The sequence below is a fragment of the Narcine bancroftii genome, chromosome 10 (assembly GCF_036971445.1).
Source record: "Narcine bancroftii isolate sNarBan1 chromosome 10, sNarBan1.hap1, whole genome shotgun sequence".
NCBI classification, from domain to species: domain Eukaryota; kingdom Metazoa; phylum Chordata; class Chondrichthyes; order Torpediniformes; family Narcinidae; genus Narcine; species Narcine bancroftii.
The window spans coordinates 108,114,862-108,142,438 of record NC_091478.1 but is presented as its reverse complement, the minus strand read 5'-3'; the positions used below and the strand labels follow the sequence as shown (position 1 = coordinate 108,142,438).

The 27,577-nt window shown below is 42.4% G+C and overlaps 2 protein-coding genes across 7 annotated transcripts in view; one reads left to right on the top strand and one right to left on the bottom strand.

Moving 5' to 3' along the window:
* plcg2 (phospholipase C, gamma 2) overlaps positions 1 to 4,176 on the top strand; it is a 141,440-nt gene extending 137,264 nt beyond the window's left edge. For 2 of the 4 annotated variants that reach the window (XR_011346031.1, XR_011346033.1), the window contains 2 exons: positions 124 to 261; positions 855 to 4,176. Coding sequence is in view for 1 of the 4 variants with exons in the window: in XM_069902218.1 (XP_069758319.1) it covers positions 855 to 897 (43 nt within the window). In the remaining 3 variants the exon portion in view is untranslated. The remainder of the gene's footprint in view (positions 1 to 123; positions 262 to 854) is intronic. The other 2 variants (XR_011346032.1, XM_069902218.1) reach the window with 2 other exon arrangements.
* Positions 4,177 to 10,691: 6,515 nt separating this feature from the next.
* Positions 10,692 to 22,268, bottom strand: sdr42e1 (short chain dehydrogenase/reductase family 42E, member 1). Of its 3 annotated transcripts, XM_069902219.1 has the most exons (5): positions 22,177 to 22,268; positions 17,682 to 17,853; positions 16,154 to 16,260; positions 15,737 to 15,820; positions 10,692 to 14,052 (listed from the first exon to the last, which is right to left on the bottom strand). In XM_069902219.1, exons 3-5 carry the CDS (start codon positions 16,225 to 16,227, stop codon positions 12,927 to 12,929), a joined length of 1,284 nt encoding a protein of 427 aa, XP_069758320.1. In that variant the 5' UTR covers positions 16,228 to 16,260; positions 17,682 to 17,853; positions 22,177 to 22,268; the 3' UTR covers positions 10,692 to 12,926. The 3 variants fall into 3 exon arrangements, with proteins under 3 accessions (XP_069758320.1, XP_069758321.1, XP_069758322.1); XM_069902220.1 differs by lacking the exon at positions 15,737 to 15,820; XM_069902221.1 differs by lacking the exons at positions 15,737 to 15,820; positions 17,682 to 17,853; positions 22,177 to 22,268 and having other exon boundaries at positions 16,158 to 16,243.
* Between the last annotated feature and the right edge of the window lie 5,309 nt (positions 22,269 to 27,577).

The following is a 27,577-nucleotide window of genomic DNA, read 5'->3' as shown; positions in this document are numbered from 1 at the left end:
GACTCGCGCTGCCGGGACCAGTATTTTCGTTTTCAAATCTACGTCAATTCAAAAAGAATAGTTACACGATTTAATAAAATTTTAGACGGAGCTCATTGGTGACTAGTGCTATGTTTTGAACAGGCCCACAGGTGACTCATGTGGTCCCTGCGGGCGACCTGGTGCTAGCGGACACTGTGTTGGTGACCCCTGGTGTAGTGGTTAGCGCAATGCCTTGACAGCACAAGCAATCAGGACTGGGGTTCGAATCCCGTGCTGTCGGTAAGGAGTTTGTACATTCTCCCCATGTCTGTGTGGGTTTTTTCTGGGGGCTCCAGTTTCCTCCCACCCTTCAGAAACATACTGGGATGTGGGTTAATGGGGTATAAAATGGGTGGCACGGACTTGACCTGTTACGGTGCTGTATGTCTGATTTTTTCAAAAAAATTAGTTATTCTAATTAAAATGTCTGAACAGAACAACACAAACTGTACTTTTAAGAAATAGGCTTTGAACATGAGTATTCCTTGGTCATCCAAAGTTAGTTTAAAAATTAATAGCTGATTAGAATTGGGTAAAATATTCTTGCCTGTGACCAACATCTTCGAATGATATTTTGTAGAGTAAGTATGAACATACAAATATTTAATCTTGGTATAAACCTGTTAAAGTGTGTCTGCTCTATGGAGAACTATACCAGGTTCTCAAAGGTAAGTGGAGTTGAAGGGGGCTAGCATTATGTTTGCAATTCTAAACTGCCAGTGAGAATTGTGAAATCAGGTCATGTTTGATTGGTTGTTGAAATTTAACAGGAATGAGCTTTAAGAGTCCTGGTTAAATATTAAAGTGCATTATGTACTATTTTTGCTTTTCAGATGGAAAGATAAGGAAAAGAGAACTGCTCACAACAAGTTTTGAGACTGCCTTTTTCATCCATCCATGGTGCCATTGCATTGTATAGAAAAAAATTCAATTACTCTAAATTTCAAAATCGCTTTTAGGAAATTGGTAGGCAAGAGATCAATATATTTTGTGAATTTATTGCACTATACCCAGCTATTATTTTTGTCAGGTGATTAGAATCATTAATTTACTACTTTTCCATTTTAACAAAACACCTTTTATTTAAATAGCTTGTTGACTCCAAAAACTGTCAAAATAATCTATTCTACGAATGTTAATTTATTGAAAGGTATCACATTAAACAATAGTAAAAATCTGTGGTCTCATGAAGTGATCTTCAGGTGAAGTTTAATTGATTTATCAAGTTCGAATGAGCAAAAATAAATGAGACAGAACCAGACAATTTGAATACTGAAGCAATGGGTAAATAATAAATAGGAAGCAAAATACTGCAGATGTTGGAAAGCTGAAATGAAACATGAAAATACTAGAAACATTCAGCAGGTTGAGCAGTATCTATAGAGGAAAAAATAGAATTAACATTTAAAGTCGATAAAATTTTGTTATCACTTGAATTCTGATACAAGGTCAATAACCTCTATGTTTCACTCCGTTTTGTTTATCCCATATTTTAGTTTTAATTTATGAAAGATGGGGGGGGATTAATTTAATCATATCAAATAGGAAAGTACTCAGAATTGAGTATGTCATATTACCAATCTCCCAAGATTAATCCCAAGATTAGGGCTGGCATTCAGTTAATGGAAACAATTGCATCATATAACAGATTTAAAAAATTAAACACGTGGAATCATAGGATGAGATGAGAATTCAGGGTATTACGATGGTATATTTCGCTTGTACGAGCCACATCAGAATGTTCAATGGTTCAAGTAAATGGAGTTCAAAACAAAGAGCTTTTTTTGTATTTATGTCTGAGTACATTTTAATTTATAGCATTGTGTTAAAGCAGGAGTCATTTAATAATGAAAGTTTTTTTTAATGTCTTATCTTGTGCAGGCTTTCAAAACTGTAGTATTCCCCTATCCCTTCTCCTTTGCAGAAAACATGAATCTCTAATATAAAAAACGTCTTGGAGTTGGTTAATTACATGCATTTGATCTTTGACATCGGTTATCCACATTGAGGGTTTTTACTTAATTTATTCAACTTAAGCTGCTTTTTTATGCTTGTTGCTGATATGTAGTCTATTAACTTAATATGGAGAGTACCTGTACCTTGTTTGTGGCTCGTCAATTATTTTCTGAAAAATGTTTATTTCTCACAGGTAGTAAGTCTGTTTTGGAATCAACCTCGCCATCCTAAAACGGATAGCATGAGAAACAAAGAAAAACTCATTTCAATACCACCAGTTTGTGGCTGATGAAGCACTGCCTTACCTCCCCCTAGCTCACAAAAATCATTTTATTTGCAATTTTACAAACCTCATTTGCTCAATGCAAATAGTATTTGAGACAGCTTGTCAAAGAAAATCTACAGTGCAGGCATTTAAGAAAACTGGATTCCTATCTTTAGTAGAACCATAAGTCACAAAAAGTGAAATGATTTACCAAAAATCTGAATTTCATTCCAGAAAAAAAATTCTGTACTCTCTCTGTAGTCCATTTGCACCACCTTCTGCAGGAAGTAGAATCGGGTTTATTGCCATGAACATGTGTCATGAAATTTGCTGTTTTGCAGCATCAGGATTCTGCAGAACAAGGTGCAAAATCACTATAAATTACAATTGTCTATAAAAGATCTTTTAAAAATAAATAGCTGGTGCAAAAAGGAGAAAAAAGTGAGGTAGTGTCTGTGGTTCATTGTCCATTCGTAAATCTGATGGTGGTGGGGAAGAAGCTGTTTTTTGTCATGATGTGTCTCTCTTCTGGTTCCTGTACCCCCTTCCTGATGGTTGCAGTGAGAAAAAGGCCATGGTCCTGGTGTTGGGGGTCGTTGATGATAGAGGCTGCTTTCCTGAGGCACCACACCTCTTCTCAGTGGCAATTAAGGATGGGCAACAAATGCTGGCTCAGCCTGCAAAACCAGCATCCCTTGAATACATTAAAAAAAACATAGGTTCTTTAAAAATGTTGCGAGTGTCCCTCCACGTAGCATTCAGCAGTTATTTCTATAATAAATATTTGCAAAATTGTTTTCATCAAAAACAGAATGGCTTTAAGTTATTTACCCGGTGTATATTCTCCTTATTAATGTGCTACATCATTTCTTGGTCAATGAATATTAATGATCAAGTTCAAGTGTTTGCAGTGAATCATGTTCGAGGTTTGGAGCCTTGACATAAAGTTTTTGAACAATTGCAAACTGAGGTATTCCATGAATTTTGTTATTTACATATTAGAAAAAATAAATGAGATTTTAGAAGTGATAGCAGTTGACATATGTAAACATCAATGGCTGTTCAATACTGACATTCAACTTGCCACGTAGTTATGTACAAGATTTTAAAAAAATTTAAACTACATTTAATGTGAGTACAAATAAATAATTTCCAGTGTTTTTGTTTCCTGAAGTACACAACTTCTACAAGGTATTACTCATAAATATCAAAATCATTTTAAACATGGAACAGTGATTAAGTGATAATTGTTTTTACCTTTTTTCCTCTATTTTCACTGCTCTCGATAACTATTTTAATCATTCATTTCTATATTATTTTTCATTAATTGCAAAAAGTTATTTGTTGCTAAGGTACTGTTTGTTGCAAGAATTTCAAAAAGGGAATTGACAATTGCATCCTATTTTCAGATTTTATTATTAGAATTTTATGACTGATGAATTTTCACCTTCACTATGTCGCTCTTCAAACTATTGTACCTTTTGGGTTCACTGCAAAAGTTATTGTAGACAATTAAAAGTTGTGTACATCAGTTCCAATTTTGAGATCATTCCTCTCAAATCTTGAAGAAATTATTTGTGTTAATCAAAGCATTGAAACTACAGTGCACTTTGGGAAACAATGTTCTTCTATAGAAAATACATTTGCACATTAAGTAAATGAGATATTGACTATTGGAGATGTAAGAATCGATTGGGCAAATACTGGAAGTTAGCAGGGAAAAACGACAATCCACATATATAGGAAATGTACAATATGCCACTCAGAATACAGTAGGTTTCCAATTATCCAAAAACCACTTAACCAAAATTCTCAGTTATAAGAAATTTTGAAAGTTAAAAAAATGATCGTTTCTTAAATTTATGCATTTATCTTATTTGTAATCAGAGATCACATTTTTGATAAGAATTAAACATTATTTCATACTTGAAAAACCTTCCATTGTGTTTTTTTCTTGTTGTTTAATCGTTGATAAGTTTTCTGCGGATGCCTCTGGGTCTGCTTAAAGCAATTACTTAGAAAAATCCAGTGAACTGAGAAACCTCCGGTCACAAGCATCGGATTATCCAAAACATACAATGGAGGATAATACCTGGTTCACATTTTCAGTATGTTCTGTTCTGAAGCATTTTTTCTGACAAATTAGTTTTTCGTTACATCATTTCAAAATGTATTTTTTAATCAGTTGACAAAAGCAACAATGAAGAACATTTGGTTCAAACAAAAATTTAGTGGATGCAAGTTTCTGACTTCAAATTAATTAATGGGCATGTCTTATTTATATTTTTCTTATTGCCGTTTCTGTCTATTATCTGGCATAACTGATTTTATAGTTAAGTTGTTTTAAAAGTTATATTTAAAATGGGCAAGTTCTTGAATTGATTTCAGTGAATTAATCTTTGTAGAATGACAAGTAGGTCAATGTGAAGGCCATGTTATTTCCTCAACATATTTGTTGTATATATTTCTAAAAAAAACATTCAAATGAAATTAAAAATTGTAAACAGTCAAATCGTGTCAACTGAAAATCATTTTCAGTTAAGGACAAATCCTGAATTATACTGGGAACAATCATCTAACATTACAGCACAGAAAACAGACACTTTGTTCCTCCTAGTCTGTGCCAATTATTCTGCCTCATCCCACTGACCTACACCCAGTCCATTTCCCTCCATACCTCTCCCATATACTGGTCCAAATTCTGCTTCAATGTTAAGATTGAGCCAGCTGGCAGCTCATTCCACACTTCCACCACTCTGTGAGAAAAAGTTCCCCTTTCACCCTTAACCCATGTTCTCTGGCTTGTATCACACCTACACTCAGTGGAAAAAGGCAACCTACATTTACACTGTCTTTACCTTCATAATTTTAAATCCCTTTGAAATCTACCCTCATTCTTCTCCATTCTAGGGAATAAAGTCCTAACTTGTTTAACACTTTCCTGTACTCAGTTCCTGCAGTCCGGACAACATCCTAATAAATTTCTGCACTCTTTCATTCTCATGGAGATCTTTCCTGTAGTTAGGTGACCAAAACAGCACAGTACTCCAAATTTGGCCTCACCAAAGTTTAAAACTATTTTACCATACATCCCAACTGCTATATTCAATATTTAGATTGATGAAAGCCAATATAACAAATGCTCTCTACAACCCTGTCTACTGTACTCCAATATTCCACTACCTGATTATTCAGAAATGGTCATGATCGGCACGTGGCTTAGCCCACTCCCTGCGTCACCTTTATACTTAACCTGATTCACTGAAAGTGTTATGAGGCTACTGCAAAACTGTAAATATAACACACAATTGCTCAAAAATCTGACAGCCCAAAATCCAGAGTGTGATAATGGACACATTGTAAGAACATTGTGCTTGGAGCAAATACCACATGGTCATCCTCCAAACACAGCAATATATATGAAATTAAGATGATTTTGCATATAAATTTAAGTAGTTTGTGCCATCTAAGGTGAAAGTTTTTAAGACTGTGAAATCAAGTGGTGCACACGATTGTTCATTTTGCTTGGTCGACTTTATTTGAACTGGAAAAGGGATTGCACTGGATTTGCCCCAAAAAAGCCAAGGGATTTAAGGGGCCCCTTTAAGGGATATGTTTTAGGGTGTCTGATTTTATTTTGTGACACTTATTTTTAGTGTTTTTTTAAATTATATTAGTTTTCACTTTGCAAATAATTCAGAAATCTACAGGCAGTGATGGTGTAGGAGTTAAAGCTCCTCACAGGTTGCCTTAATAACTTGGATTCAATCCCAACCGACATGCATTTTCTCCTGCGATGGTGTGGGTTTCACACAGGTACTCCAGGGTCCTCCCATATGCCAAAGATGGATGAGAATTGAATTTTCTAATGTCACAGATGCTAAGATAGAGTTAAAACCTTATTTTGCATGCTATCCTGTCAAGTAAACGCATCCTGGAGAACATCATGTGGAGCAAAATAAAGCGTGCACAGAAAAGGTTCAGCTAAAACAGTATAATTTTACTAATGAGAGGCTCATTCAATGATCTGAAAACAGTGAGGAAGATGATACAGTAAATCCTGTTATCCAGAATTTGAGCAGCTAGCCGCCTCAAACAATGGGCAAAAAAAATTGGGGAAAGTAAATAGGCAAAAAATACATTTTAAAATGGGCTCACCTCAATGTTAGTTTGCCAATCCAGGCAACACACAATCTCAAGCAACCAGAAAATTCATTTATCTGGCACCTACCAATCCCCATAAGTGCCGGATACCAGAGGTTTTATTGTACTAGCATCTAGTATTGGTTGTTTTCAAACTCATGTTTGAAGAGGGCGAGGAGAGTATGACCAGAAGATAAGTCTCTTAATATGTTGGTGGCTTTCTTGATAGTCAATAGAAGGAAAGCTGGCTTGTTTAATGGCCTAAGCTGCATTCATACGTCTGCAATTTCTCGAAGTCTTAGACACAATAGTATTTATACTTTGCTGGGATACATCTGGACAGAATACATTCCATGGTGCATCTCTAAAAATTGGCAGACATTGGGGACATGCTGAATTTCTTTAAGCTTTTAATTAAGTAGAGGTGTCGGCTGTGATGTTAAAGGGGTGAATTGGCATCTTCAAATTATACTTGGTACAGGTAGGTGACAGCAGAAACAATGAGGTTTTCAGGTATGCAAGAGAGAGTAGGATACCAAAGATAAAGTGAGAAACTGGAATTGATCTAAGAGCTAGTATAGATTCAGTGGGATGAACGTGCAGCAGTGCTGTGGACTAGTGAACTGGGACGGGACCTCACGACATGGCACATGTGGTTCAGTATTTTCAAAGCGTATGCGAGTGACTCGAGTAAAACGAGTTCCGATTTACCTGCAACTGGGTGTGTCATTATTTCACGTTCGTCAGCCGTCACTGTGTTTTCAGTGGCTACAAATGCATGAAATTTGCTGCTAGTTCTAGCCCTTCAACTTTAATATCACATTTTTTCAACATGAGTGCTATTTTTAATTGAAGTTTCTATGCATTTTTACTTCCAGTCCAATTATTATTACATAAAATGGAACAAAATCATGGAAATATGTAGCAGGTAGAGAACATTTTTGCACCCACTATAACACATGAATAAGCAGCCTGTATTGGCAGCCAAGCTGTCTTCAAACTGCAACCCTACTGCTGCTTCAAGCATCTTGTGAAAGCAAGTTGCTTTCTCAATCAGAGCCTCTAGCAAGGTGAATAACATCACCATTGTGGAAGTTCCATAGAGAAAGACGAGCTTTTTTATTCAAATCCCAGATGTATGCAAGAACTAATCATGACGAGACCATAAAATTTGCATGAGGACTTCAATGTTTTGTGTGCAGCAATAAATTATTTTTTGTAAAGGGACTGATGCTTTTGGGTGACTCCAGTCCAGATTAATTAGAAATGTGAAAGCTAAATGCTGGCACATTACTGCAGTTTGGGTAATAGAAATTCACCCTGAAGGAATTCACACATCACTATGGGAAAAATCTGAGATGCAGAGCAAAAATATGCTCTCATAGATTTTTTTAATGACTTTATTTTCAGTTCACATTTCCTAATCCACACACAATTGCTACGGTTGTGTGATATGCAAAAATTGTGATGTGGACAGTTTTCTGGAATAACACTATCTGTATGATACTTTTGAGTACAAAAACATTGGAAAAGTGGTCTAGGCAGCTCTAAACAATCCATCCTTGTATCTTCACATATGGTTAAGTCTGCCAAGAATGTGCCTGCAGAAGCGGCCCTTTGAATTGCCGTTCAGGTGGTAGCGCTAAAAGCGCAGCGCTGGCCACCTGAAGGGACAGCTGCACCGATGTGCCTCTGAACACACTCCGCCTCCTGTCCCTTCAGGCTGTCAAGTTTGGGATGGCTGGCTGTCAGTGTGGGGATGTCCCGTCCACAGCCCTTTATCAGCTCCCATACTGTCGGTCTGTTGGGAGAGAGCGGGGTAGTGGGATCAGTGTGGGGACGTCCTGCGCGGTAAATTAGGGTTAAATGTATATTTAATATATATATTTTCATAGAATGCGACTTAAAATAAAATGCTTTTAAGGTTTATATATTCATGCAAGTGAAGTTTGTTCAGTAATAGTAGGTATTGTAAGAGCAAGTCTTAAACTGGAAAAAATATACAAATCCAGCATCTACCAATCCCCATAGGTGCCAGATACTTGGGGTTTTACTGTACACATGGATAACTTATTCACAAACTCTTTCCAGTATGTTACTGAGAAGGAATAGGTAGAAGAATATTCCATTTCTTTTTAAAATGTTTGGTCAGTTATCTAGTAAACAGAGCTCATAAAACCAGAATTTACTTTCAACCCATTGATGGGAATGTAGATAGATTTAAGTTAGGATAGATGGTTGTAAAAATCGGTACTTGTTTGACACGGGCTAGCCCTGCATGGCTATATTTGTATCAAAAACAGAGCCAGAATTTACCGTTTAAAACATACATCCCAACTATTAAACATGTTTGCAAAAGAAATTTATTAGTATTATACAATTTTATATCTTTAAGTTATGCAATAGACATATGCCTTGTCAATCTTTTTAAAATGCAGCAACGTGGTGTCTGTATAGAAATGATGTTACATGAATATCTTCCAAATTAGCATGCTTAAGACTACTGCATATTGGTAGAAAAGTGCACACTCCACAAAAACTCCAGCATTTCCAGTTAAAAATAAATGGTTAGAAATGGCCAGAAATCCAAAGCAAGAATCCTTTAAAATAAACAAAAGCACATTTTCCTTTCCTCTGAAGAGTTACATGATTTACAATAGTTGGGGTAAAATCCAAAATGTTCACAATTCCCTTTGTCTGGTAATTTAATGTTTGTTATGGAAAAAAAGTTTTCATGTTGTCAGGAGAGCTCTCACTTAACTAACAAAATGCTGTCAGCAATTTTAAAATCAAACTGATGTATGATTTTTAAGTTCGTGCATCAGATGGTGAGAATGATTGAACATGGTCAGTTTCTGTAGATCAAATGGTTTTAGTGTATTCATATGTTAACTGCAAGTTTAGTGAATGGTCCTCTCAGATTAGACACAGACGATGGGTGCTGCAGTGGCTCCAATCCTGACTTTCAATGTTGTGTGTGCAGTTCCAGGTGGGCTTCCTTCAGGTGCTGACTTCCTGCTAGTCAGTGGTGAGTTGGTTGCAGAACTAACAGCCCATAATGTAGGGGAATAGAACAATACAGCACAGGACAGGACTTTGAATCCTCGATGTTGCGCTGACCCATATATGCCTTCCTAAAAAAAATTAAAAGCTCTATACCCTCCCTATCCTAAAACCCTCTTTCATCCATGTGTCTTTGAGTCTCTTAAATGCACCCAACGTTTCAGCCTCCACATCATCCCCAGCAATGCATTCCAGGCACCCACAACTCTATAAAAAATAACTTACCCCTGATGTCTCCCCTAAATTTCCCTCCCTCCCTTAACTTGGTACACATCCTCAGATGTTTGCTGATCCTGCAGGGAAACAGGTGCTGGCAGTCCACCCTATCTATGCCTCTCATAATCTTGTAGACCTCTATCAAGTGTCCTCTCATCCTTCAAAGAGAAAAGTCCCAGTTCTACTCACCTTGCCTCACAAGACTGGTTTTTCAATCCAGGCAACATCCTGGCAAACCTCCTCTGCACCCTCTCCATAGCTTCTACATCCTTCCTATAATGAGGTGATCAGAACTGAACACAATACTCGAAGTGTGGTGTCACCAGAGATTTGTAGAGTTGTAACAGGTCCTCACTACAGAATTCAATCCCCCATTAATAAATCCCAGCAACCCATAGGCCTTCTTAACTCACCAATCAACCTGTGCAGTGACCTTGAGGGATGTATGGATTTGTACGCCAAGGTCCCTCTGTTCATCCACACTCTTAAGTAATTGACCATTAACCCTGTACCCAGCCTTTTGCTTTAACCTTCCAAAATCCAATCTGCCACTTTTCTACCCAACTCTACATCTTGTTTATATTCTCTTGTAACCTTTAACAATCTTCAGCTCCATCCACAACTCCTCCAAACTTTGTCATCAACTTACTGATCCATCCTTCCGCCTCTTCAAATACTTTCCTTCCACTATTACTCTCTGCTTTCTCCAAACAAGCCAATTTCTTATCCACACAGCCAAGATTCCACTGATGGTCAGAGAATCAGGGTCACCAGATAAAAGAATAGGTTACAGGGAAATAAATGGGGGAACAGGAGTGCTCTGCAAAGTTGCCAGACCTTGATCAGCTGAATAGCTTCCTTCTAAGTCATTTATAGCAACTACTTATTAAAAGGCTAACCCAACCTTTGGTTTACTAACTTCGTCAGCTCCCTTACATCAATTCCAGCCAGAAAATAGGTTTCAGGTTTCTTAACAGAGAAGATCAGAATGTGTCATGTTTGTTAATTTCAAAATATTATGCCACCATTCAAAAACAAATATAATTTTACTTGTTCAACATTCTTTCTCCAACAAAAACAAATTAAAAACAATTCAACTGTCATTTTCTCAACATTAAACACATTGCATGCCAAATAGTAATCCATGATAAGAAGCACTCTGGTATGTTAAAATGTCCTGTAGAAGATTTCTCATTTCTGCTTGGAGAATTAAATGTTCTGACAATTGTATTAACAAATTTACCCATCAAAATATTTAAATGTTTTTAAGTCTCAGCATGAAGAATAAAATTATCATAATCAGAATCAACAAATTAAATGGAATATAAATACCTTTACATTTCACTTATTCCATTTGTTTCCCATTAATTCAGCTTTTTAGAGAAAGATAATCAATTTCCTTACATTTATCATTAACTTTTTTCTTCACATTTCTCTACACGTTCGTTATAAAAGTGACCAAGTGCAAATCATTAAGGCTTCATCAATCAAATCACATCAGGAATGTGAGAGGATGCTTTCAATGTCCTGGATGAAATCAATTCTAACAGCTCTCAAGAAATTTGAAATCATCCAGGTCAAAGTATCCCAAACAACTTATACCCCTTCAACCACCCTAAACATATATTCCCTCAATCACTGGCTCACTTACTCACCTCAGCCACTCTTGATCATATCCCCCAAACCCTCTCAAAAAGACAAAGGCACATGAAAACACCGCAGCTGTTGGTTTCTCTCCAAGTTGTACACCATTCTGAATCAGAAACTGCCTACCCTTCATTATCCCACCCTCAATATTGGATCTCCTTTCCCAATAATATTGAGGGTGCACTTCGACTGAGACATTCAAGCTGACAGCTTGATACAACCCCCACCACAGCCTGGGCCACCCCCTCCGCTCCTCACTTCCCGCCGCGGCCCAGGCTACCCCTTGATCCCCAGCGAGTCCCTGGCCACCATTACTGACCTTTCATTTAGACACTGCTGGCCACACACCCCTCCAGTTGTTCGCTTACCACAAGTGACAGGCTAGACAGCAGTACTACTCGCACACATTGCAAATCTTCATGCTGCTGCCAGCTCTCAGAAACCACCATCACCCCAGCAACAACACAGCGCTGACTCTGGCCCAGTTGCCGGTTTCACCCACACAGAGTGTTGGAGTACATGACGCATGCTCAAGTCACTTCCGATTGCAAATACATCTTCAGTCCTTCAGGGTAGAATGAGATGCATTCTCACCATGGGTTTTCTGGCCATGAAAGCGGTCACTGCGCTGATTGGAGTTCTGTGATATTCGCCTCAGTCACTTTTCAAAAGTCCGAGCACCCCAGGTTTCTAGAGTCTGGTTTGGCTCCTCCAACCCCCGGTATTTGTCTTCCCCTTCCCAAAACAAATTGAAGGCAGAAATAAAAAGAAATTAGAAGGAAAACATTGTTATTACTCCCTGTCGTTTCTTCCGTGGAACCCCTATGCCTTTCCACTAAACCCCTGGTTCCATGGAACACAGTTTTGAAACACTGCTCTAGAAGAAGGTTAAGAAATTTCTTAATTGATCATAAATCACCTCCTTGTTCACCCAACGTCTCTCAGAAATCCAATTTAATACCAAACCTTACTATTTTGGTGTTAGGCTATACAACTGATTTGCCCATAGAAAAGAAGTGATACAGTAGTCTCTACATTTCATTTCACCCTCATCAGATAAAGATCATTCCTGAGATCCACTTCCTTGCTCCCTTGTACTTTCTAATGGTTAGTCTAACAGTTAGGGCAACGTTATTACAGCGCCAACAACTTGCATTCAAATCTACGTAGTCTGCAAGGAATTTCTACGTTCTCCCAGTGTCTGCTTGGCTGTCCTTCAGGTGCTCCAATTTTATCCTACCCTCCAAAAACATATGGGGTTTGTAGGTTAATTGATGCATTTAGGTGGTACTGGCTCATGGGCCTGTCACTGTGCTGTTTCTCAAAATTAAAAATAACATCTGACTGCTTTGTCATTTTCTCAAAACCCAACAACCAACTCGCCTCTCTAATTTTGTGAGACATTACTGCGAAAAAATTTTTCATGGCCTTTTCTCTCATCTGGCCTCAACTCTTCTTCCAACTAATTTATCCTGAGAGGAATGCTAAAACCAGTTGTATGCAATAATATCAGTGGTAATTAAAACACATTTTAGACCTAAAAATACATTAAGCAGTTGTGTTGTTCTCTTGATTTTCAAACACCATCAATTAGGGTCGGAGCAGTAAGGAATGTTCAGTAAAATATTAACTCCATAGAATATCGTGCAGAAACTACTGGAAGCCAAGACAAGAGAACAATCCAGAGTAACGTTATAAGTATAACATCCCATACAAGGCATCTAACATTGTTCGGAGATACTTTCTGTCCATGACCACGGGCTTTGAACCACTCCACTATTTCTTTCAAGCTATGTTCCTGTGGATTGTACCCGAGCTCTTTTCTTGCTTTCTGTATGCTGAAATAGTGAGTGACTCCTGTTTTATAGACTTCTGTGCGAGTTAGAAAAGGTTGAAAATTATAAATACGACCAACCACAAAATGTATGATTTCAGTTAGGAAAGCAAAGTAATAGATCAGTCTGAGTGGCAGCCGAATTGTGGGATATTTGTAGCCAAGGCCTTCTACCAGTGGTTTGAAAAATTCAAAGTTGTTTATTGGTTTGCCATCAGAGATAAAATAAGCCTGACCAGCTGCTATGTAATTTTTATTTCCTGTTAGAGCTTCTGATGCCAGAATTTGTGCAGAAACAAGATTGTCAATATGGACAAACTCTACCAGGCAATCTGCTGCCCCATACACAAATTTGAAGAGACCTTTCTCTATGTAGTTAACTATCCTTGGAAGATGCCTTTGCTCACCAGGTCCATAGATACCTGCCGGTCGCAAGGCACATGTCCGTAAAACACCACTACCTTTCCTTAGCTTTGAGGTGTTTGCATACAGCACCTTCATCTCAGCTACAGATTTGGTCCTCGAATAGTGATCTGGGTAAAGATGCAATGGAAAATAAGGGAGCGATTCATCTCCGTTTTTAATTACTTGGCCTCCAAACACAACATTGTATGTACTTGTGTAAAGAAGCCTTGGTACGCCATTCCTCAGGCAAGCTTGGATTACATTGTCTGTCCCTTTAACATTGACAGCCTCTATCAACTTTATATTTAGCTGCTCCCTTCCAGACATACCATAAGAAGCTAAATGGAAAACACAATCTACATTCCTGAATGCAGCCTCCACCTCCAGGTAGTTGCAGACATTTCCCCTTACAAAGATAATCGCAGCAGGCAGTTCCTGAAAAGGACAGTGGATGTCAAATAGAATCACTTTTAGGCCCATCTTCTGCAAAGTGCAGCCCAGTCTACAACATAAAAAACAAAAGACAGCTTTAAAATATTTGCTTAAAACAGTACAGACGTATTAGAACATTGACATACAATGACTGGATGGAACTGCTGCAATAGTTATAATACTATTTTACTTGGAAGAGATATAAATAAATTAAAATCAAAATCCCTGCAGATAATGGAAGTATGAAATTAAAACAGAAAACGCTCAAAAGGTCAGGAGAAAAGGAAAAAGAATTAGCTTTAGGTTGAATTTTTTTGGGTAAAATATTAAACTGAATTCTTTTTCATAAATGCTGCATGATCTGCTGACTGTTTTCAGCATTTTCTGTTGAATCTTTGAAACATAGAAGATAGGACTCTTCGAGCCTGCTCCGCCATTCAACGAGATCATGGCTGATCTTAAAGTTCAGTACCCCATCCCCGCCTTCTCTCCATAACCTTTAATACCCTTATACTGAAGAAATAGATCCAATTCCCTCTTAAATAGATTTAATGAACCTGCCTCTACTGCCCTCTGTGGCAATGAATTCCACAGATTCACCACCCTCTGGGTCAAGAAATTCCTCCTCATCTCGGCCCTAAATGGTTTGCCTATTATCCACAAACCACGGCCCCGGGTTCTGGATTTTCCCATCCTTGGAAACATCCCATCTGCATCCATTCTGTCCAGTCCTGCCAGAATTTTATAGGTCTCTATGAGATCCCCTCTCAATCTTCTAAACTCCAGGGAGTACAATCCCAATTTTCGCAATCTTTCCTCATAAGTCATTCCTGCCATTCCAGGTATATCAGCCTGGTGAATCGCCTCTGCGCTTCCTCCATTGCAAGAACATCCTTCCTTAGATAAGGTGACCAAAACTGCACACAATGCTCCAGGTAAATTATTAAAAGTGTAACACGGTCTATTATCAAGCTCTTGAAACAGGAGCTTCAAAATCAAAAAGCACATCCCAAAATGGGGGAGATAAAGGGAAACAACATCCCAAATTTTAAAAAAAATACCCATTGGAAACACAAGAATTTTAAATTGAGAAACAAATCCAAGAAATAAAACTTGTCCAATTTGATGTGTACACATAAATGACAGTAACCCACTGAAGATAACCCGCACTTTCATCTCTACTTTATTGCTATTGCTAGAGTCAAGAAGGCAATTGGGACAGAAAAGAGAAATCTCTTGATGCAAGTTATGTCAGAAAAATGCATCCACCAATCACAGCCAAACAATGATTCCAAGACATGATCACACTCATTGCAAGATCGACTGGAACAGAAGAATATATTTTCCAACAAAACGAACCAAGTATGCCTCAGAATATACAAGGTGTAGAAAATACTGAAATAACAGGGCATTAGAGTCATGCTAAAGAGTTTTCACTTTTCCTGCCATGTACTCTCAGACTTGAAGAAAATAAGATATTTTAGAGAGGTTGCAAAAGAAAATAATATGGAGAAGGTTGAAAGCAAGAGAAATGTCAAGGTTTCGATGGAGTTCTGCTGTGTTTAACTTCATTTTATATATATATTTTTTTATAATTGTTACATCATCACATTGGTGATTTCTTTTTAACTGATCTAACCAGATACAACCATTTATAGGTCTGTTCATTCAATATTGCCAGTTACTTCAATTATTATAAACTGTATTATCTTTACTATGCAACATCTCATTGAACAAAAGGTTTACTACATGACCTGAAATTCGTAATCATTTTTCTTGATGTTGAATGTTGTGTCTTTGCACATGTTGCTTGATCCCATTTCCTTCCAGAAGGTTTACTAATGATTAAACAGGTGCACTTCAAGAATTATAATCCATCCAAAAAGTGAAATAGATTTCATAAGATGTTGCTTTGCCGTGCCACAATTGTCAATGAACTAAATTTCTGTAAACTTGTCCAATTTTGTTTCTTGCCAAGAGATTCTGAATGAACAGAAGCTTCAGGAGCAAAATGGCAGACAGTCACAATTTTGAATGGGGTTTTAAAGGTAATTCTCTGCCCAGAAACATCATTGAAAAGTGTACTTATTACTTACTTTCAAGCTCAACTTTTAAATATCACTTCAATATAGAATCACAATTGAATTCAAATATAACATGAAGGATCTTACCTACATCCTAAATAACCTCCTCCACCTGTTATCAGAACAGTTTCGGATGCTGTGATCTTTTCTGATGTTTTCATTTCTTTAAGTAAAATGTCCAAAAGTGCAGTGGGCTAGAGAAAATAAGATATAAATGTGATTCCTCTGGAGATATAAATACTTCACTATACCTGTATGATATGCTGACAGACAAAACAACATCTACAAGTTAGGTTTTGGAGTCACTGCAAGGAAAGGGGGAGGGATTGGGTGGTCAGAAGGATTTATGGAATTTCACCCCTCCTACAATCAGTTGATCAGTTCTTGAGGATTTCTATTAACAAGCCACAAAGCCATCATGTCACTTAACAACCAATCATGTTAGAGAATTCTTACAAATAGCAAACCCTAACCAAAAGTTAAGTAAAACACCCCTTGACAATAACAATTGAAACATTTCATAAAGCAACATACAAAAATTGAAATAAGGATCCAACTAGCTTCTATTGTTGCACAAAAGGAAAACTGACCAACTTTTATACTGTAATTAGATACATGTTCTCTAATGTGTGCACATTTTATTGCTCCTAAATACAATGGGAACGATAGTTTTCAGCTTCAGGATTTACTGGAACCTTCATCAGAGTGCCTTTCAACCAAGGGTCTTTGGGAACACCAAGTGTTTTTGTCAAATAGACCAGAAAAAAGAACAAGAGGCTTAAGAATATTTAAGAATCCTTTAATAATATTCCTTGAATACTTGTTTATAACAGTAATAATGACAATGGGAATGGAAGAATGGCGATCTGATTTTTTGTTCTATCCAGTAGGTTACTGACAAGGACCAGAAATGTTTATTTCCTGACTTGAATGAAGGAAATTAACCTATGGTACCTAAATTTGTGGATGACACAAAAATAGGCAGGTGTTTGAGTTGGGACAAGGATAAAAAAAAGAGTTTAAATATTGTTAAGTTAAACAATCAAGCAAAAAATAAAGACAATTGGTTATTATGTAGGAAAATGTGTCAGTCATTTTGGAAGAAAGGATAAGAGAACAGAGTACTAATCCAGTGGAGAAGAAATTCAGAAAGCTGAAGCAGAGAGGGACATGTTATTCCTTATGATTGGGCACACATAAAGCTTGCATAGAAATGCACATAATCATAGGAAAGGCAAATTGAATATTGTCCCTTATTCCAAGGTAGTTGAATAAAAAGAGAAATCTTACTGCACAAGCTTCTTGTTACGAACTAATAAGCCCTTATTATTACTAACAAAGGAAAAGCAATGGTAAATTCAAAATAGTTTTTATTAAACTATTAATATCATAACATTTTTTACTTATCTCTAAAATCAACTCTAAATTTAAATAAACGTAAATGTGTGTGTGCATTAAAGTCCAAAACCATTACAGTTTAAGCTTAATTCTGAAAATGTTAATTTTAAAGTCCAGTTTTGACAACTTGTTGACTTTAGGATCCTTTTCAATCACAATGCAGCAGTAATTATGAAACACTTTCAAACAATATATTTTAAAATCTCTTTAAACTCACGTCTATTGATGAGCCATCTTTCAGAGAGATATTCTTCAAACAGGAGTGACCATCATCTGAGCACAAATGAGGCTGCTTCTCTTTTCTTAGAACAATCCTGTCTTTCCAGGATGTCAATTTTCAGATCTTCTGTCTTATGTCTTCAGTTTTCTTACACGATGAGGCTGCAACTCTATTTTCAAAAGAGAAGTCAGAAAGTGGTCTCCCTTTCAAAATCCACTTATTTCTGTATTCCCCTTTGATTAGGAATAACAGCACCTATTCCAGTTACTGTAATTTAACCTTGTCTTTCACAAGGGTCCAAATTCTCATGTGTCCCCCACAGGGTCTTGACTTCTGAAATGATTCAAAATATCTGAATTTGCCAATGTATTTCTCAAAATCATGTGACGTCACCATCAACGACACAATATCAATTCATGGAAACCATGTACTGGAAACTTTAACAGTTTTAATTTCATTTCTGGAAAACCTCTTGCCTTTTCAAAAACTACTCCATATCCATAACAATCTCTGACCTCATCTTTCTTCCAAGACTCAAATGGTTTGGTTAGTTCTGTAAAGTCTAATTATCACAAACAACAAAACCTCTCTTTGTTTAAACAGGTGACCACCTTGAGCAGTTCTTCTTGAGTACTTCAGTTTTTAAGAAACCAAACACTCCACTGTTCTTGAATTAATTAAAATCCACAGCTCTTTCTAGACATGACTCGGAAAGATGACCTCATTTCTGAATGTATTGTATGTAACCTTGTGCCAGTCCACAACTAAGTCACTAAGAATACATATACAATATTTAATGCTATAACTAAGACATTTGCAATTCTTTCACACAGCACTCAAAAAACAGATAAACCCTAGCTTTCAAGCTCTGTGTAATGGGGATATCTATCATCAAGGACCCTCACCACACAGGCATTACAGCCTCTTATCACTGCTACCATTGGGAAGGAGTACAAAAACAGCTTCTTCCCACCACCATCAGATTTCTGAATGGACAATGAACCACAGACACTACCTCACATTTTGAAAAAAAAATCTCTTTTAAATGCACAATTTTTTTAAATAGTGTTTTTGGAAATGTAACCTACAGCAATTTTCACACATGCAAAGCACAATAACCAGACCCCCCCCCTCCCCGTTTTCCCGGCTACTGGGCCAGACCCCCCCCTCCCCGTTTTCCCGGCTACTGGGCCAGACCCCCCCCTCCCCGTTTTCCCGGCTACTGGGCCAGACCCCCCACTCCCCGTTTTCCCGGCTACTGGGCCAGACCCCCCCTCCCCGTTTTCCCGGCTACTGGGCCAGACCCCCCCCCTCCCCGTTTTCCCGGCTACTGGGCCAGACCCCCCCCCTCCCCGTTTTCCAGGCTACTGGGCCAGACCCCCCCCCTCCCCGTTTTCCAGGCTACTGGGCCAGACCCCCCCCCTCCCCGTTTTCCTGGCTACTGGGCCAGACCCACCCCCTCCCCGTTTTCCTGGCTACTGGGCCAGACCCCCCCTCCCCGTTTTCCTGGCTACTGGGCCAGACCCCCCCCTCCCCGTTTTCCTGGCTACTGGGCCAGACCCCCCCTCCCCGTTTTACTGGCTACTGGGCCAGACCCCCCCTCCCCGTTTTCCTGGCTACTGGGCCAGACCCCCCCTCCCCGTTTTCCTGGCTACTGGGCCAGACCCCCCCCTCCCCGTTTTCCTGGCTACTGGGCCAGACCCCCCCTCCCCGTTTTCCTGGCTACTGGGCCAGACCCCCCCCCCTCCCCGTTTTCCTGGCTACTGGGCCAGACCCCCCCCCTCCCCGTTTTCCTGGCTACTGGGCCAGACCCCCCCCTCCCCGTTTTCCTGGCTACTGGGCCAGACCCCCCCCTCCCCGTTTTCCTGGCTTCTGGGCCAGACCCCCCCCCCTCCCCGTTTTCCTGGCTTCTGGGCCAGACCCCCCCCTCCCCGTTTTCCTGGCTACTGGGCCAGACCCCCCCCTCCCCGTTTTCCTGGCTACTGGGCCAGACCCCCCCCCCCTCCCCGTTTTCCTGGCTACTGGGCCAGACCCCCCCCCCCCTCCCCGTTTTCCTGGCTACTGGGCCAGACCCCCCCTCCCCGTTTTCCTGGCTACTGGGCCAGACCCCCCCCTCCCCGTTTTCCTGGCTACTGGGCCAGACCCCCCCCCCCCTCCCCGTTTTCCTGGCTACTGGGCCAGACCCCCCCCCCTCCCCGTTTTCCTGGCTACTGGGCCAGACCCCCCCCCCTCCCCGTTTTCCTGGCTACTGGGCCAGACCCCCCCCTCCCCGTTTTCCTGGCTACTGGGCCAGACCCCCCCCTCCCCGTTTTCCTGGCTACTGGGCCAGACCCCCCCTCCCCGTTTTCCTGGCTACTGGGCCAGACCCCCCCCTCCCCGTTTTCCTGGCTACTGGGCCAGACCCCCCCCTCCCCGTTTTCCAGGCTACTGGGCCAGACCCCCCCCCTCCCCGTTTTCCTGGCTACTGGGCCAGACCCACCCCCTCCCCGTTTTCCTGGCTACTGGGCCAGACCCCCCCCTCCCCGTTTTCCTGGCTACTGGGCCAGACCCCCCCCTCCCCGTTTTCCTGGCTACTGGGCCAGACCCCCCCCTCCCCGTTTTACTGGCTACTGGGCCAGACCCTCCCTCCCCGTTTTCCTGGCTACTGGGCCAGACCCCCCCCTCCCCGTTTTCCTGGCTACTGGGCCAGACCCCCCCTCCCCGTTTTCCTGGCTACTGGGCCAGACCCCCCCCCCTCCCCGTTTTCCTGGCTACTGGGCCAGACCCCCCCCTCCCCGTTTTCCTGGCTACTGGGCCAGACCCCCCCCTCCCCGTTTTCCTGGCTACTGGGCCAGACCCCCCCCTCCCCGTTTTCCTGGCTTCTGGGCCAGACCCCCCCCCCCTCCCCGTTTTCCTGGCTTCTGGGCCAGACCCCCCCCTCCCCGTTTTCCTGGCTACTGGGCCAGACCCCCCCCTCCCCGTTTTCCTGGCTGCTGGGCCAGACACCCCCCCCTCCCCGTTTTCCTGGCTACTGGGCCAGACCTCCCCCCCTCCCCGTTTTCCTGGCTACTGGGCCAGACCCCCCCTCCCCGTTTTCCTGGCTACTGGGCCAGACCCCCCCCTCCCCGTTTTCCTGGCTACTGGGCCAGACCCCCCCCCCCTCCCCGTTTTCCTGGCTACTGGGCCAGACCCCCCCCCTCCCCGTTTTCCTGGCTACTGGGCCAGACCCCCCCCCCTCCCCGTTTTCCTGGCTACTGGGCCAGACCCCCCCCCTCCCCGTTTTCCTGGCTACTGGGCCAGACCCCCCGTTTTCCTGGCTACTGGGCCAGACCCCCCCTCCCCGTTTTCCTGGCTACTGGGCCAGACCCCCCCCTCCCCGTTTTCCTGGCTACTGGGCCAGACCCCCCCCCTCCCCGTTTTCCTGGCTACTGGGCCAGACCCCCCCCCCTCCCCGTTTTCCTGGCTACTGGGCCAGACCCCCCCCCTCCCCGTTTTCCTGGCTACTGGGCCAGACCCCCCCCTCCCCGTTTTCCTGGCTACTGGGCCAGACCCCCCCCTCCCCGTTTTCCTGGCTACTGGGCCAGACCCCCCCTCCCCGTTTTCCTGGCTACTGGGCCAGACCCCCCCCCTCCCCGTTTTCCTGGCTACTGGGCCAGACCCCCCCCCTCCCCGTTTTCCAGGCTACTGGGCCAGACCCCCCCCCTCCCCGTTTTCCTGGCTACTGGGCCAGACCCACCCCCTCCCCGTTTTCCTGGCTACTGGGCCAGACCCCCCCCTCCCCGTTTTCCTGGCTACTGGGCCAGACCCCCCCCTCCCCGTTTTCCTGGCTACTGGGCCAGACCCCCCCCTCCCCGTTTTACTGGCTACTGGGCCAGACCCCCCCTCCCCGTTTTCCTGGCTACTGGGCCAGACCCCCCCCTCCCCGTTTTCCTGGCTACTGGGCCAGACCCCCCCTCCCCGTTTTCCTGGCTACTGGGCCAGACCCCCCCCCCTCCCCGTTTTCCTGGCTACTGGGCCAGACCCCCCCCCTCCCCGTTTTCCTGGCTACTGGGCCAGACCCCCCCCTCCCCGTTTTCCTGGCTACTGGGCCAGACCCCCCCTCCCCGTTTTCCTGGCTTCTGGGCCAGACCCCCCCCCTCCCCGTTTTCGTGGCTTCTGGGCCAGACCCCCCCCTCCCCGTTTTCCTGGCTACTGGGCCAGACCCCCCCCTCCCCGTTTTCCTGGCTACTGGGCCAGACCCCCCCCCCTCCCCGTTTTCCTGGCTACTGGGCCAGACCCCCCCCCCTCCCCGTTTTCCTGGCTACTGGGCCAGACCCCCCCTCCCCGTTTTCCTGGCTACTGGGCCAGACCCCCCCCTCCCCGTTTTCCTGGCTACTGGGCCAGACCCCCCCCCCCTCCCCGTTTTCCTGGCTACTGGGCCAGACCCCCCCCCTCCCCGTTTTCCTGGCTACTGGGCCAGACCCCCCGTTTTCCTGGCTACTGGGCCAGGACCCCCGCGCGGAGCCTAACCCACTTCTCTCCGATGGGAGCCCTCGAGCCATTGTTCTTCCGAAACCCCTCCACCAGAGAACACCGCCTCTCGGCCCCGCCCCTCGCCATCACTTCCGGCAGGTCACGTGCTTCTCAACACTGCCCCTCACATGCCCATGGTGAAGTACCTGGTGAGATAGGAAGCGCGGCTCCATGTCGCTGGGTGCTGCGACTGCTCGGCATTGCCTTGATCAGAGACGGCACAGGGCATGCGAGCGAATTTGATCAGCAATCACGTGGGATACTGGCGATCAGAGCTGCCTTAATCAAACATGGCGGTCCTTCTCGGCAAGGGATGCTGGGAGTGATAAGAATGGCGGGGAAAATGGAGGTTGCGGAGTGTGGCGCGGTTCTGCCTCAGCTCGTCGCTGTTAATGAAGCTCTCGGTGGGTATGATAGGCCTATGAGCGTGTCCTGTTGACCGTCTCCGCCGACGGGGTTGGCAGAGATGCTGTGCTTCGAAGTCTGGTCGACGGCCTGGAGTCCGAGGCCCCGTGAGGCGGGAGTTAGGCCCGTGAGGCGGGGGTCTCTGGCCGCTGCTTGACCGGTTGAGTCCCCTTGCATCTCTGTCTTTTACTCCAGTCCCAGTTTTAGTGCTTCGCCCTGTACCGAGGGCCTACGGTTCACTCCCTCATTAGTACATGGAGTGGGAAACGGGTCACTGCAGCTGTGGGCACCTGGAAAACTCCCCCAGCTGGACCATGGAGAGCATTCTGTCTGGTTGCATCACTGCCTGGTATGGAGGCACCAACTCTCAGGACAGGAATAAACTCCAGAGGGTTGGTAACTCGGCCTGTGACATCACAGGCACCAGACTTCACTCCATCAAGGACATCTACGTGAGGCGGTCTCTTAAAACAGCACCTTCCATCCTCAAAGACTCCCACCACCCAGGCCAGGCCCTCTTCACTCTGCTACCATCCGGATGGAGGTACAGGAGCCTGAAGATGAGCACCCAACAGCACAAGAATGGCTTCTTTCCCACTGCCATCAGATTCCTGAATGATCAATGAACCTAAGGCATTGCCATACTTTTTGTTACTTTATTTTTATCGAAATGTCGTAAGATAGTTACGATATGAATGTTTACTCGCTGATGCTGCTGCAAAAGGCTGAATTTCATGACTTATTCATGACAATAAATCCTCATTCTGATCTGGAGCAACCATCAACCTGCTTGAAGAAACCAATGGGTCAGGAAGCAACAGTGAGAGAAACAGAATGGTTGATGTTTTTGAGCCAAGCCTGTTTGAGTAAAATACTATAAATGAGCTGCTGGAGGAACTTAGCATAACCAAGCAGCAGTGGGAGAAAAAGAATTATCACCATTTTTGGCTGGTCTGATGAATGATTCTGGGCTGAAATAGTGTTGATTCCTTTCTCCTTCTGCTGCCTGATGTGCTGAGTTCCTTCAGTTGAAGAAAAGCTCAGTCCTGAAATATTGGCTGTATATCTTTATCTCCCATGTATGCTGCAAGGCCTGCTGAGTTCTAGTGTCTGTGATTTTACAAAGCATCTGCAGACTTCTGTTTCACTCCTCCAGCAGATTGTAGTATTGTTTGTCCAACTCATTGTCCCAAACATCCTTGAACAGTGTAACTTTGATTGGTGGGAGGGGAAGGAGTAAGGCAATGTAACACCAGAACTAGTAAGAATTAGTGTTGACTTGAATCTTAAATTTGTGTATGGGAGGATGGTGGGGGGAGGAGAGAGATTGACAAGGATGAGGAGGTAAATGGATAAAGATTTCAACAGGAGGTTGTCCAGGCAGTTTTGTGATGATGTCTCTGAGGTGGAAATGGGTAGTACACAAAAGTGCTGAAGAAACAGCAGGTCATGCAGCATCATAGGAAGCACAAGGCAGGACAGGGGTTCAGGAGTGCTGAAAACTAGCCCGATGCCCGAATAAACAGGAGGACAGGAAGCACAGGCTAACCATTAAAATACATGTGGGATGGAGAAGAAGAGAGAAATAAAAGCTAATGGAGGGGGGGGGGAACAGGGCTAAGAAAGATGGTTCTGATAGGAAAAGAAAGGAAGGAGCTGAGAAGTTAGAGGAAGGGAGATGAGGAAAACAAAAAGTCGGAAGGGGTGATGAAAATTGGAGAAGTCTATATTGATGTCATCGAGTTGGAGGCCTGCTGAAATGATCTACAAGGTCTTGCTCCAATTTACAAGTGCTCATTTTTGGGTCATACTTGAGGGTTGTGAGCTGTCGAGACCAATGTTGGACATCTTTGGGTCGAGGCCTGGAGTTACTGGATTGTGAATGACTGCCTCAAAAAGAACATGCTTTATTCTAAAACATGTAAAGATACTTGCATAATACGTTACTTATCTTTCTGAGGATTTATATATGACAAGAATATCTCAGTGTTTTATAAAGTAGTATACTAGACTGACCATCAAAATGATCAGCTTTGCATAGCATGTAATGAACCTTCATTGTGCAACAGAATTAACATCCTGTGTCTTGCTTATTTCAAATAAGTTCTGCAAAAAGTAACGAAGAGATGATTTTGAGTATGTTTTGGATTCTAATGCTGTTGGAGTCTGTTCATAATTTCACTTGTTGTTTGAGAGAATACATGACCATGTGGTAGAATGACACAAGTTTTATTCCAATTTTTAATGCCAGGAATGATGCAAGGGCTTGGATTGGACAAGATGTGTGACACAAAGCTTAATGTTTCAACTCAATGATCTTTTGCAGGAACTATTATTTTTCCATGTGTCTCACCATTACATTATTGCAAAAATAATTTGGTGTTTCAAAGCACAACAGTGTTTTCTTATAGTTTCCCCAATGTCCCAAGAGGCATGGAAACATCTGGGCAGGGCCAGGATCAATGACCAAGGGAGATTGTTTGCCAGGGCTGTTGGGGAAGGTTTTAACTAATGAGGCAGGAGGAAAGAATGAGGAATGTGGTACAGAGACCAAAGCTAGAGTTGGGAAAGAGAAAAATAAAAATAAATAGAGTGCAGAAAGTCAAAAGCAAGGGATGCCGAGGTCACTAGATTCTAAAAGGACAATGAGCATGAGGGCCCTTTATCTGAATGTCCGTAGTATTAGAAAAAATTAGTGATCTTGAGGCACAAATCGGTACCAAGGCATATGATTTAGTGGCCATCACAGAAAAGTGGTAGCAAGGTGGGCATGATTGGGAATTAAATATTCAAGATTATCAGGGAGTATGAAAAGATAGGATAGTAAAGGTGGTGGCGCTCTTGATGAAGGATGAGATCAGGACAATAGTGAGATGATACAAGATCTAAGCAGGATGTTGAGTTCATCTGGGTAAAGATTAATAATAAAGGGAAAAAATCACTGGTGGAAGTTCTTTATCACCCACCAAATAACAATATCAATGCCACGGGCAATTAGCCGAGAGATAGCTGAGGAATGGAAGAATGGAATGGCAGTTGTCGGGGCTTTGACTTACATGGAGATTGGGAAAGTCAAGTTGGTCGAGGATGACTTCGTAGAATGCATGTTAAGGAACCAACAAGGGAAATGGTATTTTAGATCTAGTGTTGTTCAGTGAGATGGGTAAATTAACAATCTGGTAGTTAGGGACCCTCTTGGAAAAAGCGATCATAGTATGATTGAATTTCTCATGGAGATGGAGGGTGCAATAGATAGATATAAAATTAATGTATTATGGTGCTTGAATAGGGGAAACTTCAACAGGTTGAGGGAGGAATTGGTCAGCATGGACTGGGAGCACAGACAAGTTGGCAGAACAGTTGAGGAACAGTGGAAGACTTTCAAAGATTTTTTACAGTGCTCAACAAAAATATATTCCCTTTTTTTTAAGTAACGGCAGTAAGAGAGGGAAGAGCCAGCCTTGGTTAACTAAGGAAATGAAGCAAAGTATAAAATTAAAAGCTCGTGTGTACAAAGTAGCCTAGAGTAGTGGGAAACAGAAGGATTGGGAAAACTTTAAAGGACAAAAAGGTCAACTAAACGGGAAATAAGGAAAGGGAAGGATTTTGAAGGTAAATTAGCACAAAATATAAAAACATAGCAAAAAATCTTATGTGGTTGAAGCAAGGTCAATTTTGTCATTTAGGAGAAATTGGATAGGTGCATGGATGTGAGGGAATTGGAGGATTATGGGCAAATTGCATTTAAATGGGACTAGAGGAGATCACTTAAATCAGTACGGACTAGAGGGGCCAAGATGGCCTGTTTCCGTACTGTGATTGTTATATATATGTATATGTATATATGTTTTATATATATATATATATATATATATATATATATATGTATATAAAACGGAAAAGAGTGACTGGAGTCAGCATAGGTCCCTTGGAAGATGAGAAAGGGAGATTGATATTGAGTAATGAGGAAATGGCTGAGGCATTGAACAGATATTTTGTCAGTCTTCATGGTGGAAGACATGTCCACCATGCCAAAGAATGGTGTTAGTGATGTGAAGGGAGGTGACAGTCTCGATAAAATAATTGTTACAAAAGACAGTGATGACCAAACTAATGGGACTGAAGACGGACAAATCCATGGTCTTGATGGGAGGCATCCCAGGGTACTGAAGGAAATGGCAGGAGTTATAGTTGATGCATTGGTAGGCGTTTGATATGGTGCTGCACAAGAGACATCAATAAGATGCAGATGAATGGAGTCAGGGGAAGTATATTGCATGGATTGAGGATTGGTTAACTGACAAAAGACAGAGAGTGGAGATAAATGGGTGTTTTCTGACTGGCAGACAATGGTAAGTGGGGTGCCACAGGGGTCAGTGCTGGGCCCACAGCTGTTCACCATTTACATTAATGATATGGAAGAGGGGACAGAGACGTGTAGCCAGGTTTGCGGATGATACTATATTAAATGGAAACCCAAATTTTACAGAAGATGTGGAGAGGCTGCAGAAGGATCTAGTTAGGTGATTGGGCAAAGGTCTGGCAGATAGAGTACAGCATTAGTATATGTGAGGTCATCCACTTTGGTAGGAAAAATAGAAGAGCAGATTATTATTTAAATGGTGAAAGACTGCAGCCTGCTGTAGTGCAAAAAGACTTGGGAGTGTTTGTGCATGAATCGCAAAAGGTTGGGTTGCAGGCACAACAGGTTATTAATAAGGCAAATGGAATATTGGCCTTCATCACTCGAGGAATAACTATACAAGGTACTAGTGAGGCCGCACCTGGAGTACTGTGTGCAATTCTGGCTTCCATACTTGAGGAAGGATATACGGCCTTGGAGGCAGGCCAGAGAAGGTTCACCAGGTTGATTCTGGAGATAAGGGGGATGACCTACAAGGAGAGACTAAATCGCCTGGGATTATACTCAATTGAATTCACAAGAATGAGAGGAGATCTTCTAGAAACATAAAATTATGAAAGGGATAGATAAGATA

Excerpts from the sequence above, each read along its gene's own strand:
- sdr42e1 (XM_069902219.1), bottom strand. The coding sequence starts at position 16,227 with ATGAAAACATCAGAAAAGATCACAGCATCCGAAACTGTTCTGATAACA. Across the intron at positions 15,821-16,153 it reads GGAGGTTATTTAGGATGTAG|TAAACCTTCTGGAAGGAAAT; the intron begins GTAAGATCCTTC and ends TTTAATCATTAG. Across the intron at positions 14,053-15,736 it reads AAAATGATTACGAATTTCAG|ACTGGGCTGCACTTTGCAGA; the intron begins GTCATGTAGTAA and ends TTTATGTTGTAG.